Genomic DNA, 17,291 nt, shown 5'->3' on the forward strand with positions numbered 1-17,291 from the left:
GCTCCTCATGGAAACATTCAACTTGAAATGCTCTCCAGCATTGGGCTTCAGGCCCGTCACTGTGGGAGGATATTAAGTCAGGATTAACAATTATAAAGCCTAAATTGAAGTATGAGAGATCAAATCTTAACCACTCTTGTAGTAATCCTTTAATAACTTTTCCTCCAGGCTAGAGTCCAGGTGCTTCTAAAAGAGCCTCCAATGTTATGTCCATTTACATGTCATGACAGAAGCCCGAGGAAGGGGTGCACTGCCCCTTGCCTTTGGTGACAGTAACCACTCAGTAACCTGGGTTATGCTGTATCACTTAACTGGAGAAGACCACTGACCAGTGGATAACCCAATCTATGAACAGGTTACCTTTCCCAAAGCTGAACAATAATGAGGACATAAGAAAAAGGTCCTTCTCTTTCCCCGCTTCAGCGTGTTTAACATTCTCTGACCTGCGACCCTGTCGGGCTGACAGTCTGTGCGTGCCCCTGGATTTAAGCATTATCTCTCAGAAGCAGAGCTCCCGTGAATTGCTTCAGTCTTCATTAGTATGCTGTGTCTAACTTCCTAACAATTCTGCTTTATATTTTCTCCTGTTGGCAATAATCTTACATTTCCAAATCTTTAGGGGCTCCACATATTTCTTCTATTCCTCTCCCTCCCTCAAAGCCTCCCCACCAGCTGGCGCCCAAGTCATGTGAATGGCAGCCAGCCAGAAGGTTAGTTATTTCAGGGAGCCACTTTTCAAGTCCCAGCAAGACTAAATCTAATGCCACACTCCTGGGTGTGCAGCACAAAGCCTTTAAGGACATCAGTGGTATGAAGCAGAAAATGCTCAAAAGGCAGTATCTCTTTACCTAAATAAGCCAGTCATGGGGATGAGGTAGCTTTAAAGGGATAAGATCAGGTATCTTAATGTTAACCATGATAACCAGTCAGCTGTCACCTTAACTACCTAATGACATGCTTCCAAAGGGAGAAAACTCGTTTTAGCTGCAAATACGCAAGGAAGCTACGGTCCTAGCTACAAAGGTAAGCTGTAACCCCCAGTAAAGGAAACACAGCGTCAAGCCTGAGCCCATGGGCATGGAATAAATCCAGAGAGACACTGAGCGGCTTCTTAGGGAAGGGCAGAGAGTAACTTGTACACAAGTACAAAACAGCGTCTGCGGCATGGCCAGCAGGCTGATGGTCACAGGGGGAAAAGGGCCATAAAGACAGCACCTTGTAACTCAGAATCTCAAAGGAAGCATCTCCGTGAACCCGGGAGGATGACGTTCCTTACCTGTCTGGAGAGACACCTCCTCGGCTGCTTTCCTGGCCACTGCCGCAGAACACTTGTTCATCCGGTAGGCCTAGCAGATCAAACGCAAACGTCAGCTCGCTCTTCTTTTCCTCCCATACGAGTAAGAACTCCTGACCTTCAAAAACCCAGTTTTATTCAGTAAGGAAGTACAGAGGGAATAAACAGAAGCTTGGAATGAAATCTTAGCCAAGAAGACCTATCAGCTGCCCCAGCTGTGAGGACAGCAGGAAAGACAAGAGTCTTTGAGACCTGGTTTTAGCTTCTTCCCCTAAACTGTAAGCTAAATGATAAAAAGGGCAATGCCTGGACATGTGGTATGTCAACGAGTAAGATGATGAAGTTACATACTCTGCGAATCAGCGAAAAGCATGGTGATGGGAAAAGACAGGAGGCCTGGGTTGGAGGACCGGTTGTCCCAAGAGCCTGTGTGGCCCACTCCTGTTGCAGTGTCTCCGGCCGTGACTTCCTTCACTGGATGGTGGCTGAACTCAATGGTTCCCAACTTTCTACAGATCACTAACCTCTTTAGAATTTCGTAAAGGGCCATGAACCCTCTCACTGGGAAATAAAAAGTATGCACAAACCTCAATTTAAAGAAGTTCATAGGCCTCCTCAAAGGGGTTCACAGACACCGCTTCACAGGTTAGAAAGTCCTAGACTTGTGGTCTTCAGGATCCCTTCTAAGATCCTATGTGCCATGTATCCGCAGAGTTAGTAATTACGAAGCCAGAATATCCTAAAATACGGGGTGGCAAACTATAGCCCCTGGGGCAAATCTAGCCTGAGCCTGTTTTATAAATAAAATGTTACTAGAATACAGTCAAGCTCATTCATTTGCATGTTGTCTATTGCTGCCTTTGCACTATAATGGCAGAGTTGAGGAGTTGCTGTATATGACCAACGAAGCCTAAAATACCTACCTAACTGGCCCTTTACAGAAAAAGTTGGCCAACTCCTGCCCAATAATCACACGAAACTCATCATTTTCCCTTGATAACCCAAAAGACACAAGATCTCACAAAACATCATGAGAAAAATCAGTATTGGAGCACCAGGACTTCCTGCATGAAAACAGAGGAATGTGTCTGGAAAAATCCCACGCAAAAAGGGGAACGAAGGCATCTACTACGTATTCCCATCATCCACATTTTATAAAATTTGGAAAAGGGGCATCATGTTGATCAAAAAGAAACCAGATCTCCACCCCACACCCATGAGGATGGCTACTTTCATAAAACAAAACTCAAAAACCCCAAAAACAGAAGCTAACAAGTGTCGACAGAGCCGTAGAAAACTCAGAACCCTCGTGCACTGTAGGTGGGAATACAAAATGGTGCATCCACTGTGGGAAACAGCATGGTGGTTTCTCAAAAAATGAAACACACAATTACCGTATGAAGCAAGCAATTCCCCTTCTGCGTACAGAATCTCAGGAAACAAAAGCAGGGAAGCAAGGAGATCGTGGGTACGTAGTAGTAGCATTGTTCACAATAACTGAAAGGTGGGAGCAACCCAAGTGTTCCCAACAAATGAACGAACACACAATATGGAGCATGATCTGGCCTTAAAAAGGAAGGAAATTCTGACATAGGCTACGGCATGAGTGAACTTGGAAAACATTATACTGAGTGAAATAAGCCAGTTGTAAAAGGACAAACACTATGATTCTACTCACGTCACGCACCTAGAGGAGTCAAATTCATAAACAAAGTACAGTGGTGGTTTCCGGGATGTAGGGGGGTGGCAGGAGAACGGGGAGTTCCTGAGGGTAACGGGGGTTACGGAGTTTCAGCTCCACAAGATGACCAGAGTCTAGAGATGGGAGGTGTGATGCCTGCGCACCATGAACGTACTTAACGTCACCGAAGTGCGTGCTCAAAATGGCTAAGATCATCAATTTTAGGTTACGCGTGTTTCCCCACAACTAAAAAAAAAGAAAATCAAATCTGCCGCCCAGTACATGAAAAGGCCTCCCCAAACTGCACACACAGCCGATCATTATGCCTTTATCAGCAGCCACTATAAGTATCATTTTTATTTGATTACGTGCCCATAAAAGAAACCAGTTACAAAATGAACGGTCTGCCATGTTCAGAAGCAGAAGAGATTCAAACTGTTTTCCAAGTCTGACCACGAAAAGTAGGCATCTAGGCACTGGCTGGACTCCGCGCTTCTGGTGGTTTTCTCACTAGCAACTACCACCAAGGCAGCAAACGCGCAGAAATGTCTCAGACTTGAGGCACAATGGAGTTCTTACCAAATGTTCGAGGCCATAGTCAGCTTGGGCGACATTAGTGCTGCTGAAAGTGTTCGTTTCAATGATATCCGCTCCAGCCAGCAAGTAATCCTGCAACAGGAGACAGTGATGTCAATGCTGTGAGTTTGAGAACCCCTGTCCCCCAGAAACAAATAGGACTTTCCACTGGCACCACCACCAGACACCCTGGGACCACTTACTAAGCGGCCGGCACTACACCAGAGGCTAGAGGTACAAAAAGACATAAGGATGTCATAGAAAGGAATGTGCTCTAAACAAACTCAGACCCTGAACTGACAGTTCACATGCTAAGTTGTATGAACTGAATCAAGTTCCTTAGACTCCAGTTTCCTCCCTAGACTAGAATCTAACTCTTCACAGTGGCTGTATGAAAACACAAGCATCGAGTTCTGGCCCGAACAGCACTCTCCGGCCTGAGCACAAGCTGGCTCCCACTGACAACCACACTATGAGAGCCCAGTTCTGCCGGGAGCTGTCTCCACCCCAGTTTCCCGGTCCCTCTGAGCCAGAACTACACTCCTGCAGAAGCCTGAGGGTCTCAGCATCAACCAGTTCCTCAACCTACCTTCCGCACTTCACTCTTTGGACAACACCTTCTCAACCTCAATCTGATGAACACTCGAGAATCTCTCAGCTCCCCTGACTTCCCAGTACTGAGTAAACACAACCCTTCCCAAACTGATCAACACTGTTTGCAGAACAGCTAGGAAATGAAAACCAAGATTTACCTATTTATAAGTTACAAACATCCTAAATATCCACCAGTTGGGAAAAACTAAATAAGCTAGAATTAATCCACTTTATAACATGCTTTGTGGCAGCTAAAAAACATTGTATCTGCATATACCGACATGGAAAAATCTCCAAAAAGTATCACTGAGTAGAAACCAAAATTGACTGATGTGTAAAGTATGACATCATGAAGTTTAAAACATACACGTACACAAGCAGTATGAATTTTCTACCGATATGTATGCATACACATACATGTATGTACACACATATATACATACATATAAATGCATAACAAAGTGATCTGGAAAGACACACACCAACTAATGTAAGTGGTTAGGTCAGGAGAAAAAATAGAAATTTGGAGTAGTGGTCAAAGCAAATTTATTCTTACCTATGGGTTTTGTTTTATAAGAGCAAATTGTATTTAATTTTTCAAAAAAGAGCAAGAAAAATTGGAAACAACATTAATGCCTAGGAATAAATAAACTCATTAATAACATATACACAGAATATATTATGAAGTTCTTACACCATGTTTAAGAACATTTAATGCTCATGTATACAGATAAAAAAAATCCAAATTATAAAACAGTATAAAGTAATCCCAGTATAAAAAAACTAGATTAAAATATAAATTAAAATATGTGACTAGCAATTATTTATTGGTGCTGATGTGTCCTGGTTTTGATTTTCTCTTTTATGGTTTTCTATTTTCTAGCTACTTCTTCTTTTAAGCAATAAACATGTACTGTCTTTACAATTAGGGGGAAAAGTTTTCTAACTTCGCAGCTTTCTCCAATTTTGTGTGGATCTGAAAATGTCCATTGTACACAGTGTAAAAAGTGTTTCTTCTGGCTCTTCATCCTCTCTCTGCACCTTTTGTCCTGGCTCAGAATCCCACTCAAGGGCCTTAGACAGAAATCATGTGATCAGGGGCAAGCTGCGTAATGTCCCTGCTCCTCACTCTTCTCCTGGAGAAAGCTGTCAAGACTAAAGGACTTTAAGGAGAGCATTTGTAGAGGCTAACAGAGGTGTTGAATTCTGTTTTGTGACAGTGATACTTAAGGCAGGGTAGTCCTCGTGGCCAGCTCCCACAAACTTTCCCTGGGCAGAACCTAAGTTGTGGCCACACCAGCCATTGTGGTTCTTTATAACCGCAAAACACATCTCAGCAACAACCACAGGGCACTTTGGGGAGAAAAAGGTATATTACTCCCAAGTCCTGGAGGGTACAGGAATGCCCAGGGCCACACTGCAAGGGGTGAGGGGCACATGGGGTGGGGGGGGATGGGGGGGGAAGCACAGGCATGGGGTTCTGCCTCTTCCGGGCTATAGGGATGGGGTGCCTGGGGTTTCGCAGTTTCACTCTTTATTGCCAAATTTAAGACATGAGTGGGAATCAGGCTGTGGAAAGGGGAAAAATGGGGTCAAATAGCTGGCTGTCTGGGTCACCCAGGACTCTCTAAAAGCAGAACTTCATGGGTGGGAACAGCCTGGTTTCTTATCTAAGTGTTTAGTCGGTAGCTGTAGTACGTTAAATATGAGATGGATGTCTTTGAAATGGGTATCTTGGCAGCCAAAAGCTTCATGTCAGGCACTTGCATTACAATCACAGAAGCTTCTGGGTCGGGCACCTACACTACAAACATAACCGAGACATTCCATTAAAATTAGCCATCAGGGGATCTGATCCGTGGTCACTAACGCCACTAGAAACAGCCAAGTGTGAAAACAACCCAGTGTTTCCTTTCTTCATCCAAAAATGTGGTAGGTTCTCTGCACTCGAAGAACTCTAGCTAGAAAATGCACCCCTAGAAATGGGACACCCACCTACACTTTATTGTATTTACAGCCATTTTTCCTTCATGTGCCTATTGTGGGTACCTTGTAGTTCTATCTAGATGCCTACCTAATACAGACGGCAAGGATTCTTTCTGTAACAAATATTTACTGAGTACTTACTACGTGTGAGATGCTCTAGGCAGTAGGGATTTGGCAATGAAAAACAGGCATCAATCCCTGTCCTGCAGAAGCTGATAATCTAATGATAATCCACACGAACAATATGACGAAGCTACATGGCATGGTAGTTCATATGATCTTATCAGTTGCATTATAAGAACTGTATTTGTAACCATAACAAGCAATTCATACCCATGAAGGCATTCCTGTAGTTGACGGGATTTAACTACACAGCCTCAAGGCCAAGCAGAAAAACTTAGGTACCATTCTTCCTGCAGAACCAACACCTTTTCAAGGACCAATTCTAAATCTTCTGGTACCTAGAATTCCCATTATGAGCAAAGGAAAGGCATTTTCTTCAAATGAATGCTATCCTTCACCTTACCTAGAAAAAAGTCTTGACCATGCAATAAAATGATCCCTTCCATACTCACTGGAACACTTAATCACTTGTTTAGACATTTTTTTTTTTTTTAAGAAGAGCTTGAAACACCTATAACAATGCCCCTCTCCAGAAAATAAAACTCTCTCGCTTAACTGGTAAATACGCTTTGTCCTTCTAACTGAATCCAGACCAGGAAAACAGATTTGATCAAACAGATTTGATCATCTTAATACCTCTTCTAGTCACAGTTCTGTGTAATTCCTATGATAATCTATAAAACAATTTCGTTCTGTGTTTAATTATAAGTTATAAAAATGTATCGTACCCAGTTACCTCCTCCTGATCTCTTTATGTTGACTAACCATTTTTATTGGACACAGAAAAATGGAATGAAAGGGGATGGCATTTCAAGTCAGGGAGGCTCCCTAATGTCAGATAAGTTCCTTAACCTCCGTCAGGCTCAACTTCCAAATCTACAAAATGAGAATAACCACCTTTGGTTTCACTTCATCAGGGCTGTTGTGGTGACTTAAGTCGGATAGCATACGTGAATACCCCAATTTGTCCAAGATCTTTGTGGTTTCTCACTGGACTTTAAATGCCTCGAAGGTAGAACAACTACCTTTCTGAACTCCTTATCCTGAATGCTCATCACAGCGCATGACCTTTATTTGGTGTCCAACAAGCCTTCTTTGTGAACAAACCACCTCTTTCTTCTGTCCCCTCCAGACACTGGGGACAGTGGTCTGCCCTCCGTACACGAAACGACTTACAGAATAATCAAATGAACACAGAAGACCCTGGGGATACTTGACCTTATGGATTTGGTAAATGACATTGGGTTGAGTTACACTTAAAATGTCATTGTTGCCTTTCAGTGGCCTGGCATGATCTTTAAATTCGTGACCTCGGAAGTCTTCTTCACTTAGCTTATGCCGCTGGATCATGGTGCCCATCCCTCCATCCAGCACCATAATCCTCTCCCGCAGAAGGGCTTCGATCTCATCCCGCAGGGATTTCTTCACACCTGCTTTAAAGAAAGTGAAAATCTGACTTTCAAAACTGAAAGCGGAAAAAGACAGGGGGAGGAGGTTTCTAAGAACTACTGAAAAGCCACAGAACTACACTTATGGGAGTCCCTGAAAATTCCCTGTTGAGCCTCCTTGGTTCATCTTTTCCTGGCGGCCCTCAACATGTCCCGTATCTGCTGTCCCAAACCTGCTTGCTTTTAGCTTCAAGTCCTTTTCCCTCTGTAGGGGATTCTACCTAATTCTGCCCAAAGAAGTCTTCTGTTGGGAGCTCCAAAATTCACCCGCCTCTGCCTCAAAACCCTCTTACGGCTTGGCTCACTCCATTTTCCTTCTCTCTCCATCTAGGGAGGGAGCACTTCTCCACTCACTGCAGATCTGACCACAGAGTGTGCCTCTACTCCTCCTCCCATCTTCATAAAAAGTCTAAGCATTCTTCCACGGGGTCCCTACTGTATTCACTTTTTAATCCAGAAATACACAAACTGTTCTTGGTCTTTAAGTCAGTTTACTATTTACCATAAAACAACCTTGCCCCCCACATATACAAACTGAGATCTTGTTAAAGGAGTCTTCATATATGCAAGAGATCAAAGTTTTTTTTTAACTAAACAAAACATGATTTTCTATGAGAAACTTGACATATTCCATAATTTATGTGGAAAACTAAAAGCCCAGAAAAAAAGCTGAATTAACTTTGAAAAAGTAGAGTTTACTTGGCCCACTAAATAGTCTACCATAAAACTATATTTGCGTAAGGAAAAAGAAAATATAGGCTATCTTCATTACTTAGAATAGGGAACGACTTCAGGCTCAAAAGCCCAACCTATAATATTTTTAAAAACGATGAATTTGATTCCATAAAAACTAAGGATTCTTATTAAATGAAAGTCACCATAGACAAAAATAACAGATTACGGATTGGAGGAAGGTTCGGCAATGTCTAAAACTGAAAGGGACTAACATCTATAACATACAAGGAACTCTGACAAAGATGTGAATAGTCAAGTCAAGGAAGGATAAAATAATACTCAACAACTATTGAAGAAATGCTCAAGCTTATTAGCGATTAGATGTGAATTAAAACAAGCTTAGGGGTGCCTGGGTGGCTCAGTCAGTTGGGCGTCCGACTTTGGCTCAGGTCATGATCTCACAATTCGTGGGTTCGAACCCCACGTCCAGCTCTGTGCTGACAGATCAGAGCCTGGAGCCTGCTTTGGATTCTGTGTCTCCCTCTCTCTCTGCCCATCTCCTGCTCACTCTCTGTCTCTTTCTTTCTCTCTCTCTCTCAAAAGTAAACAAACATTAAAAAAAAAAAAAGGATGATATTTATACTCAATAGATGAGCAATAATTATAAGACTGGATAACGTCAAAGAAAATCTGAACCCTCAAGTATGCTTGCTGGAACACAGACAGCCATTCTGGAGAGAACCTGAAGAGGTCTTCCTCCCAGATTTGCGGGTTTAAGTGTTCACTGTTCTTATCTTTTGTAATCCTCATGCTTTTCCAGTAGAGGATTATCTTTCACTGGCTTCTAATCACCTTGCCCTCCAGAACCTTCTCGTAAGAGTTAAAAGTCACTTTAAGAATTCTCCTTGGGGCGCCTGGGTGGCGCAGTCGGTTAAGCATCCGACTTCAGCCAGGTCACGATCTCACGGTCCGTGAGTTCGAGCCCCGTGTCAGGCTCTGGGCTGATGGCTCAGAGCCTGGAGCCTGTTTCCGATTCTGTGTCTCCCTCTCTCTCTGCCCCTCCCCCGTTCATGCTCTGTCTCTCTCTGTCCCAAAAATAAATAAACGTTGAAAAAAAAAATTTTTTTTTTTAAATAAAAAAAAGAATTCTCCTTTCCCTTGCAAGGATAAATGGTCATTGAGATCTTCCCTGAAGAACAACAATAACCAAAATACACTCGTGCTTATCTGCGTTCCGTTCATTATGCACAGAACATCCTGTACATTTTACTCCTGACTAGTCAGGTTCTTAACAGGGCACATTCTCCCCAACATCTCTCACAGTGGAAACAGAAATATCGAGTTTTTGCACTTCCCCCATTTAGCTGAGGCCTTCTGCTGTTGATACATTTAGATGAAAGGGAATGCACGTATTTCCTTTTGTAATTAAATGGGAAGGGGGAAAGTAAGAAGTCATGAAGCAGAGAGGGGCGCCTGGGTGGTTCAGTCAGTTGGGCGTCCAACTTCGGCTCAGGTTATGGCTCAGGTTATGCTCTCGTGTTGAGTTCGAGCCCTGGGGGTCAGACTCTGTGCCAACAGCTCAGAGCCTGGAGCCTGCTTTGGATTCTGTGTCTCCTCTCTCTCTGCCCTTCTCCGACTCACACTCTGTCTCTCTCTCCTTCAAATATAAATAAACGTTAAAAAAATTTTAATAAAAAAAAAGTCATGAAGCAGAGATATTATTTAAAGAGCTGTAACATAGGCCTCTGTACATCTTATTTGATAGCATCAGTGACAAAATGTTTCTCAGTTACATTTCCACTGGTTTCAACACCCACATCAGAACCCCAGAGTCAACAGGCTCACTAGCTCACCTGTGATAAATTTCCTTCTGCGTTAGGACTTCAGTATTCACCCCTGCCCAAGATGAACACCCTCTTTCTGTCACAGGCAGCTCCTGTTCTGTCCTTATCACTGGTTCTCTTCTTGCTACATTCCCTACCTCATAGCTCACATGTTTTCATGGGTAGATTTGACCACAAATTTTAACCAGGGACGACCTTAGAGACCCAGAGCTCATTATAAAGCTGAAATTATTTTCAGTTCTTGAGCTAGTTTTTTTCTCAAAGTTAATCTCAGAGCCCCCAGCATCACCATCAGCTGCGATTACTACTTCCCATCAAGACCTTCTATCTGCTTTTTTACACAGTGATAATTCTGTGCACACTGGAGTTTGCTCTAACCCTGATGTGGAAAAGAAACGTTCGGCTGCAGTTTCAAATAGTTCTCTGGGTTTGCTCTCTGTCTCAGCACGTGGACTTCTTTTGGATGAGCACATGCTCAAAAAGTACTGAACAAGAACGTTAACTCCTGCAAAACTTCCAAAGCGCCCTGCTGGAATATGGTGCACCAAGCTGCAAAAGTTTCCTTACTTTGACATTTTAAGAGCGTGTTTCAGGGACAGGACGCGGGGACAGGGAGGTGCTTCGCGGCTGCTGATGGTCTGTCTGGGGAGCGAGGGGTACAGGTATGGAAGGAACCAAGCAGAACAACGTGGGACCTCAGGGCTGCTCCGCAGGTTCAAAGGTGCCGCCCGCCCGCCCGCGGGGAAACCTGGTCGCGCGTCTCCAATTGGGGAGGAGAATCACCCTAGGGATTAGGAGCCCACAGCAGGAGTCAATAAACAACTGAACCGCTGAGACCGGGTGGCAACGTTACCGGAAGGCGTCAGCTCTGGCAGCGCGGGTGACATGCCGCCGAGTCTCCTCCTCCTCCTCAGGCCAGCGGCAAAGCCGGGAAGTCGCGCTCTGCACAGGAGACGGCCAAGAGCGACGCCAGCCAGCGCCCGGGAGCCTGCCTGAGGCCCCAGTCGCTGGGAGCACCAAGGGCCCTGGAGCCTGCCGCGCCCCGGGCCTTGCGCGCACCGCACGCCGCGCGGGAGGTGCCCCCGCAGGACCTGGTCGTGGCGCGGGGATGATACGCGCGCCCTCGGCCGCTACAACGCTCGAGCACGTGCTTTCTTCGCGGTCACCCGGCTTGTCCTCCGCGCGGGGCTGGCGGCCAGACACGGGCGGCCCGAGGCCGGGTCGCGGGCAAGGCGCGGACCGAAACCGAAGAGGAGGACAACGTGGCGTCCGAGACGCGGTACCGAAGCTCTCAGCCGCCTTGGGCTGTGGGACACATTACAACGCAGTTAGTTTCTCCGCTCAATCTAGCCTCTGCGTGGGAGGTCCCGCCCCCTCCAGCCCGTGATTGGTCTGTACGAGCACGTCACGGCTGTATTGGCTGATCTGTTTGAACCAATCACCTGAGGGTTCTCCCCAGGGTTCTCTGGGAGATGTAGTTCAGGATCCCAGGCGGTCAGTGTTTGGTTAGAGCCCAGAGGAGGCTTTGCTCGTCTCCAAGCCCCATATCCAGAAGTGCGGCCAGAGTGACCTCTCCAAGTTTAGGTCGTAGTGCGAAGTTGACGATGGTTTTCAACGTGTTTTGGTGTCAAGAGACAGGACCGTGGAGTCAGAAGACGAAGTACCAGTCACGTTTTGCTACTGACTGGCGCTGGGCAAAATAATTAATCTGAGGCAACACCACTCTACACTCTCTAAGCATGAAATGATAGATTTTGCTATTTTATAAGGTTGTAGTAGGGAGAAAATGAGATAGTGTGAACGCGCTGTGAAATCTGTAAAGTACGTATAGGCATGTTAATTGTCACTTATTGACAGTGAAATTTTATTGAGCACTTATTATGTATCATGCATTGGGCATGCAAAGAAATGCTTCCATCTTGGAGAAGGAACTCACAACCTACTTAAAACTAAATTGAGCAGGAAAAAAAGAGAACCACGTATGGATACAAAAGAGCTGCAGTATTCTAAAGCTGTTGGGGGGAAGCTTCAAGGAACTGAGTCTTGAAGAGTAAGAAGTGTGTGCCAGGTAAGGCCATTCCTGTTGGGACAAACTCCCTGGGTGGAACACAGCACTTGAGAGAATTTGAAAATAAAGGACGGCTCTGTAAGGATGAGCCTGGTAGATGGGAGGAAAGCAAATGAATCTAGAAAAATAAAAGTGAGACCAAATTGTGAAGTTCACAAAGCTTTTTTTTAAAGTACAAGTTTGCCTGCCCTTCTCATTTTACTGTGTGTAATTATACCTCAATTTTTTTAATGTAAAAATTATAACAATGTGTATAGCATCTTTACCAACAATGGTCATACTTGGAGATGGGAAAATCGGAGGGGGTGGGGAGTGAATGGAACAAAGGAGAGTGTGGGCGGGATAGGATGGCCCTGAACAGCTGAAGATCTTGTTAAGATTGTAAGGGCTAGTTTTAAATTATTCCCCTTGTCAGTTTGTTGATGAGTCCCTTGAAAAATAATCTTTTAGGTACCTAGTTACTTAGTATCCTCTGTCTTAGAAATTGCAGGAATTGTGTATCAAGTGTGTATTTTTAACAAGTCATCAGATACTAGCTTTGTCAGCTAAAACTGACCAGATCCAGTGTTCTCTTAGTCTTTTTTTTTTTAATTCTTTTTTTTTTTTTCAACGTTTATTTATTTTTGGGACAGAGAGAGGCAGAACATGAATGGGGGAGGGGCAGAGAGAGAGGGAGACACAGAATCGGAAACAGGCTCCAGGCTCTGAGCCATCAGCCCAGAGCCTGACGCGGGGCTTGAACTCCCGGACCATGAGATCGTGACCTGGCTGAAGTCGGACGCTTAACCGACTGCGCCCCCCAGGCGCCCCCCATGTTCTCTTAGTCTTAAAGGGGTAACAAATTAGACTAAAGGGGCAGTGAATTACTAGTACAGAAACTCACACAACTTTAAGAAAAGTTCCAAGGATACCGTCAGGGGTTGACCTGTGTCCCCCAACACAAATGTTGAAGTCCTCTAAACGCTAACACTTCAGAATATGAACTTACTTGGAAATAGGCTTGGTGCACATATGGCAAGTTAAGATGAGGTCCAAGTGGAAGGGACACTTAGCCCAATGTGACTGGTGTCCTTATTAGAAGAGGAGAGAAACACACAAGAGAAAAAACAGCCATGTGACAGCAAAAGCAGAGGTTGGCATAGCCTGCTGACACCTTGGTTTTAGACTTGTAGTTTCCAGGACGGGCACACAATAGTTTAGTTGTTTTAACCGCCACCCCCCAATTGTGTGGTACTTTGTTAGAGCAAGCCTAAGAAACTGATACAAATACATCTTTAGATGAGGTGAGACCACCAAGGCAAAGCCTCAATTTCTCTGTCTCTGTAGAAAAGAACCTATTGTCTTATTCTGATGACAGTCTGCTAGCCCACCCCCCATCTTCACCCCGACTCTCATTAAGCTCATCCATCATACCCATTATGTAGAAGTAAGGCTCCAAACTTCCCCTTGGTAGTTTTGGGCTTCTTTCCCAGTGGGTTTGTCTTACAGAGAAAGAAGTTCTGATTGGTGAAGCTGTATATCCAAATCTCACCGTACACCAGGGGTAAACTGTATTCCAGCTTTATATGTTATTCTATGGGCTTGATTGTGTATGTCAACCCCATTAGATTGCATTGGTGTCCTGCCAGTCGAGAGTCCTGAGCCTGTAAACTGAGAGCCAGTTCTGGAACAAGGTATTGCTTGCCCTGGGGTGTGGTCAAGGTGATCATCGGCTTTCCCCAGAAGATCCCTGACTTTGTCCTCCCTCCCTCAAATCCTTTCATAATCTCAAGATTTTGACCCATCCTCAGAGGCACAGAGGTCAACAAGCACTTTGATTACTGACACGGATTGCACTAATTGAGCTGCATTTACTGAGTCTATGATATACAGTCTTGTCACCAAGTACAGGGAAGTAAAAAAGAATATAAACGAAACCTGAAGGTTTTTTTTTTTTAAGTTTTTAAATTTTTTTTAACATTTATTTATTATTGAGAGACAGAGAGAGACAGAGCATGAGCAGGGGAGGGGCAGAGAGAGGGGGAGACACAGACTCTGAAGCAGGCTCCAGGCTCCGAGGCATCCGCACAGAGCCTGACGCAGGGCTCAAACTCACAAACTGCGAGATCATGACCTGAGCCGAAGTTGGATGCTCAACCAACTGAGCCGCCCAGGCGCCCCAAGAATTTGTTCTTAATTAACTTTTCAGTTTAAAAACTATTTCTGGCGTGCTCTGAGAGCACCCACTTCTCTCTGACTGGCTAGGACAACTGATCAAGAATAGGTACTACTCCCTCTTTCATCATAAATTGGAAACTGTGAATAAAGTAAGAAAAAAAAAATAAAATAAATAAATAAATAAATAAATAAATAAATAAATAAATATTACTTCTGATTCCCCTTCATGTCCAGAATAGAAATTTCTAGAATTCAGGGGCACCTGGGTGGCTCAGTCGGTTAAGCATCTGACCTCAGCTCAGGTCTTGTTCTCACAGTCCATGAGTTCAGGCCCCGCGTCAGGCCCTGTGCTGACAGCTCGGAGCCTGGAGCCTGCTTCGGATTCTGTGTCTCTGTCCGTCACCCCCTCATGCTCTGTCTCTCTCCCTCTTGAAAATGAATAAATGTTAAAAAAAAAAAAAAAAGAAATTTCTAGAATTCAAAGATAAGACTTTACAAAGTGTTTATCAGGTCACTTTCCCTTCTATCTCATTGATAAAAGTAAAAGTTTAGCAGTTAGCTAAAAGTTTAGCTCTCAGCTCATCATCTTAAGTAGATTAAATACCACATTCCTGTTTATTAAACAAAAATATTGGTACTCATAGGCAAAATCAAACCAAATCAAAACAAACCGACAGCTCCCCAAAAACCCAAAACCAAAAATCCAACTCAAAGCAGATTTAGAGCAACCCCCTCCACGCTTTGGGTTTTCTTAAAAAGTTTTAAATATCCTTGCAATTAAATTTATAAATGCTCTCCTCTCTGTCTTCTGAATGATGATATTTTCAGTGTTTGGAATTAAGTTTTGTCTAACCCATAACTTACAGTGTCGGATGCTGGTGTTGGGCTGCTGGGGGCCCCACTCTACTGCTCTCTAGTTGTGTGAGCCCTTGGGTACTTCCTTTTTCCTTAATTTCTGCCTCTTTAAAAGAGGAACAAATATATGCATCCTATTTTATAAGCATGAAAATTAAAATAAGAGTTTGCTCATAAGAACTGAAGAGTTCAACACACGAGAGCTAGTCTTACCGATGTTACTAGATCAAGCCCATGGTTTGCATTTTAGTTAAGTGATGTCTGCATACAGGTGCTGGCATAATTAGGCAGGTCAAGGGTGAACTGCCTTGGATAATTAAGGCTGTTTTTGCAGTCAGTGGAGCAGGCGGCAGAGACTGAGCCAACTGATTTCCCCAGGTGTCAAGGCCTAGAGAGAGATGCTAATTCTCTCAGTGCAGGAGAAAAGCGAGGCCTCCTCAGGGCTATTGATGACAGTAAAATAACTTCAGGGATGCCTGGGTGGCTTAGTCGGTTGGGTGTCTGACTTCAGCTCAGGTCATGATCTCACGGTTCCTGGGGTTCAAGCCCCAAGTCAGGCTCTGTGCTGACAACTCAGAGCCTGGGGCCTGCTTCAGATTCTGTGCCTCCCTCTCTCTCTGCCCTTCCCCTGCTTGTGCTCTCTCTCTCTCTCTCTCTCTCAAAAATAAATAAACGTCAAGATAGAGAGTGGGCGAGGGGCAGAGAGCGAGAGGGAGACAGAATTCCAAGCAGGCTCTGAGCTGTCGGCACAAGCCTGACTCGGGCTCAAACTCACAAACGGTGAGATCATGACCTGAGCCAAAACCCAGAGTCAGATGCTTAACTGTCTGAGCTACCCAGGCACCCCAGAACAAATTGTTTTTTCATAACTACAAAAGGAAACTGGTTAAGATTCAGTGCTTAAAAATTTCAACAATCTAGAGGCCCCTGTGTGGCTCAGTCGGTTGAGCATCTGACTTCAGCTCAGGTCATGATCTCCTGGTTCATGGATTTGAGCCCTGCATGGGGCTCTGTGCTGACAGCTCAGAGCCTGGAGCCTGCTTCAGATTCTGTGTCTCCCTCCCTCTCTGCCCCTCCCCTCCTTGCACTCTGTCTCCGTCTCTCCCTCAAAAATAAACATAAAAAAATTTTTTTTTTTTTAGATTTCAGCAATCTAAGCCATTATTTTGGTTTTGGTTTCCTTTAATGGGCAAATTTTCAAATAGGGATGGGGTGGGGGGGTGCATCTGGGTGGTTCAGTTGGTTGAGCATCCAACTTTGGCTCAGGTCATGATCTTACGGTTCGTGAGTTCAAGCCCTTCATCAGGCTCTGTGCTGACAGCTCAGAGCTTGGAGCCTCCTTTGGATTCTGTGACTCCCTCTCTCTCTCTGCCCCTCCCTGGTTTGCATTCTGTCTGTCTGTCTCTCTCTGTCTCAAAAATAAACATTAAAAAAAATTAAAAATAAAATAGGGATGATTTAAAACATCGTTTTCTGGCTTTGCCTGGGCGGCAGGGAGGCAAGGTCCAAGTAAGATAATCAGGGTGAAATCTAGAATTTCTACGGTATTTGGGACATAATTCAGAGATATTAAAAAAAAAAATAAGAACTCTCGGTGTATGGCATTTAAAAATCTGCTTAAATCCTGTGAATTGTTGGCATTATTATTTGTTCTTTTGGTTAGCGAATATTTATTGACACTGGCCAGACACTGGAGCTAAAATAATGAGACAGACCCAGGTGCTGCTGCCTAGAATGTAGGAAAAATGATAATCAATTATATCATTATAAAGCAAGATTAGTGCCATGGTGCTCTTATTATCCTTGTTTTAGGATGAAAAAAAAAACAAGGGAAAGAGGAGTTGGCTGATGAGACTGCAGTCCTGTTTACATGTAGTTGATCACAACCAGTTACAGATTTCTTTGTTCCTTCTGCACCTGCACTCTTTACTGATTAACCTAAATGAAAAGGAAAAGGAAGAAGAGGGAAGAGTTAAACCCAAGGTCACAT

At 44.2% G+C, this 17,291-nt stretch overlaps 1 protein-coding gene across 5 annotated transcripts in view; it reads right to left on the reverse strand.

Moving 5' to 3' along the window:
• The window catches only part of MTR (5-methyltetrahydrofolate-homocysteine methyltransferase), a 132,807-nt gene extending 121,264 nt beyond the window's left edge, over nt 1-11,543 (reverse strand). For 2 of the 5 annotated variants that reach the window (XM_047824843.1, XM_047824847.1), the window contains exons 1-4: nt 11,075-11,543; nt 7,473-7,687; nt 3,555-3,644; nt 1,277-1,346 (exon numbers count right to left, since the gene is read on the reverse strand). In XM_047824843.1, the coding sequence (XP_047680799.1) occupies nt 1,277-1,346; nt 3,555-3,644; nt 7,473-7,687; nt 11,075-11,108 (409 nt within the window). In that variant the 5' untranslated portion in view covers nt 11,109-11,543. Of the gene's footprint in view, nt 1-1,276; nt 1,347-3,554; nt 3,645-7,472; nt 7,688-10,788; nt 11,039-11,074 lie in introns of those variants that run through there. The other 3 variants (XM_047824844.1, XM_047824846.1, XM_047824845.1) reach the window with 3 other exon arrangements.
• Nucleotides 11,544-17,291: the final 5,748 nt, after the last annotated feature.

This window comes from Prionailurus viverrinus, chromosome D2 (genome assembly GCF_022837055.1).
Source record: "Prionailurus viverrinus isolate Anna chromosome D2, UM_Priviv_1.0, whole genome shotgun sequence".
Lineage (NCBI taxonomy): Eukaryota > Metazoa > Chordata > Mammalia > Carnivora > Felidae > Prionailurus > Prionailurus viverrinus.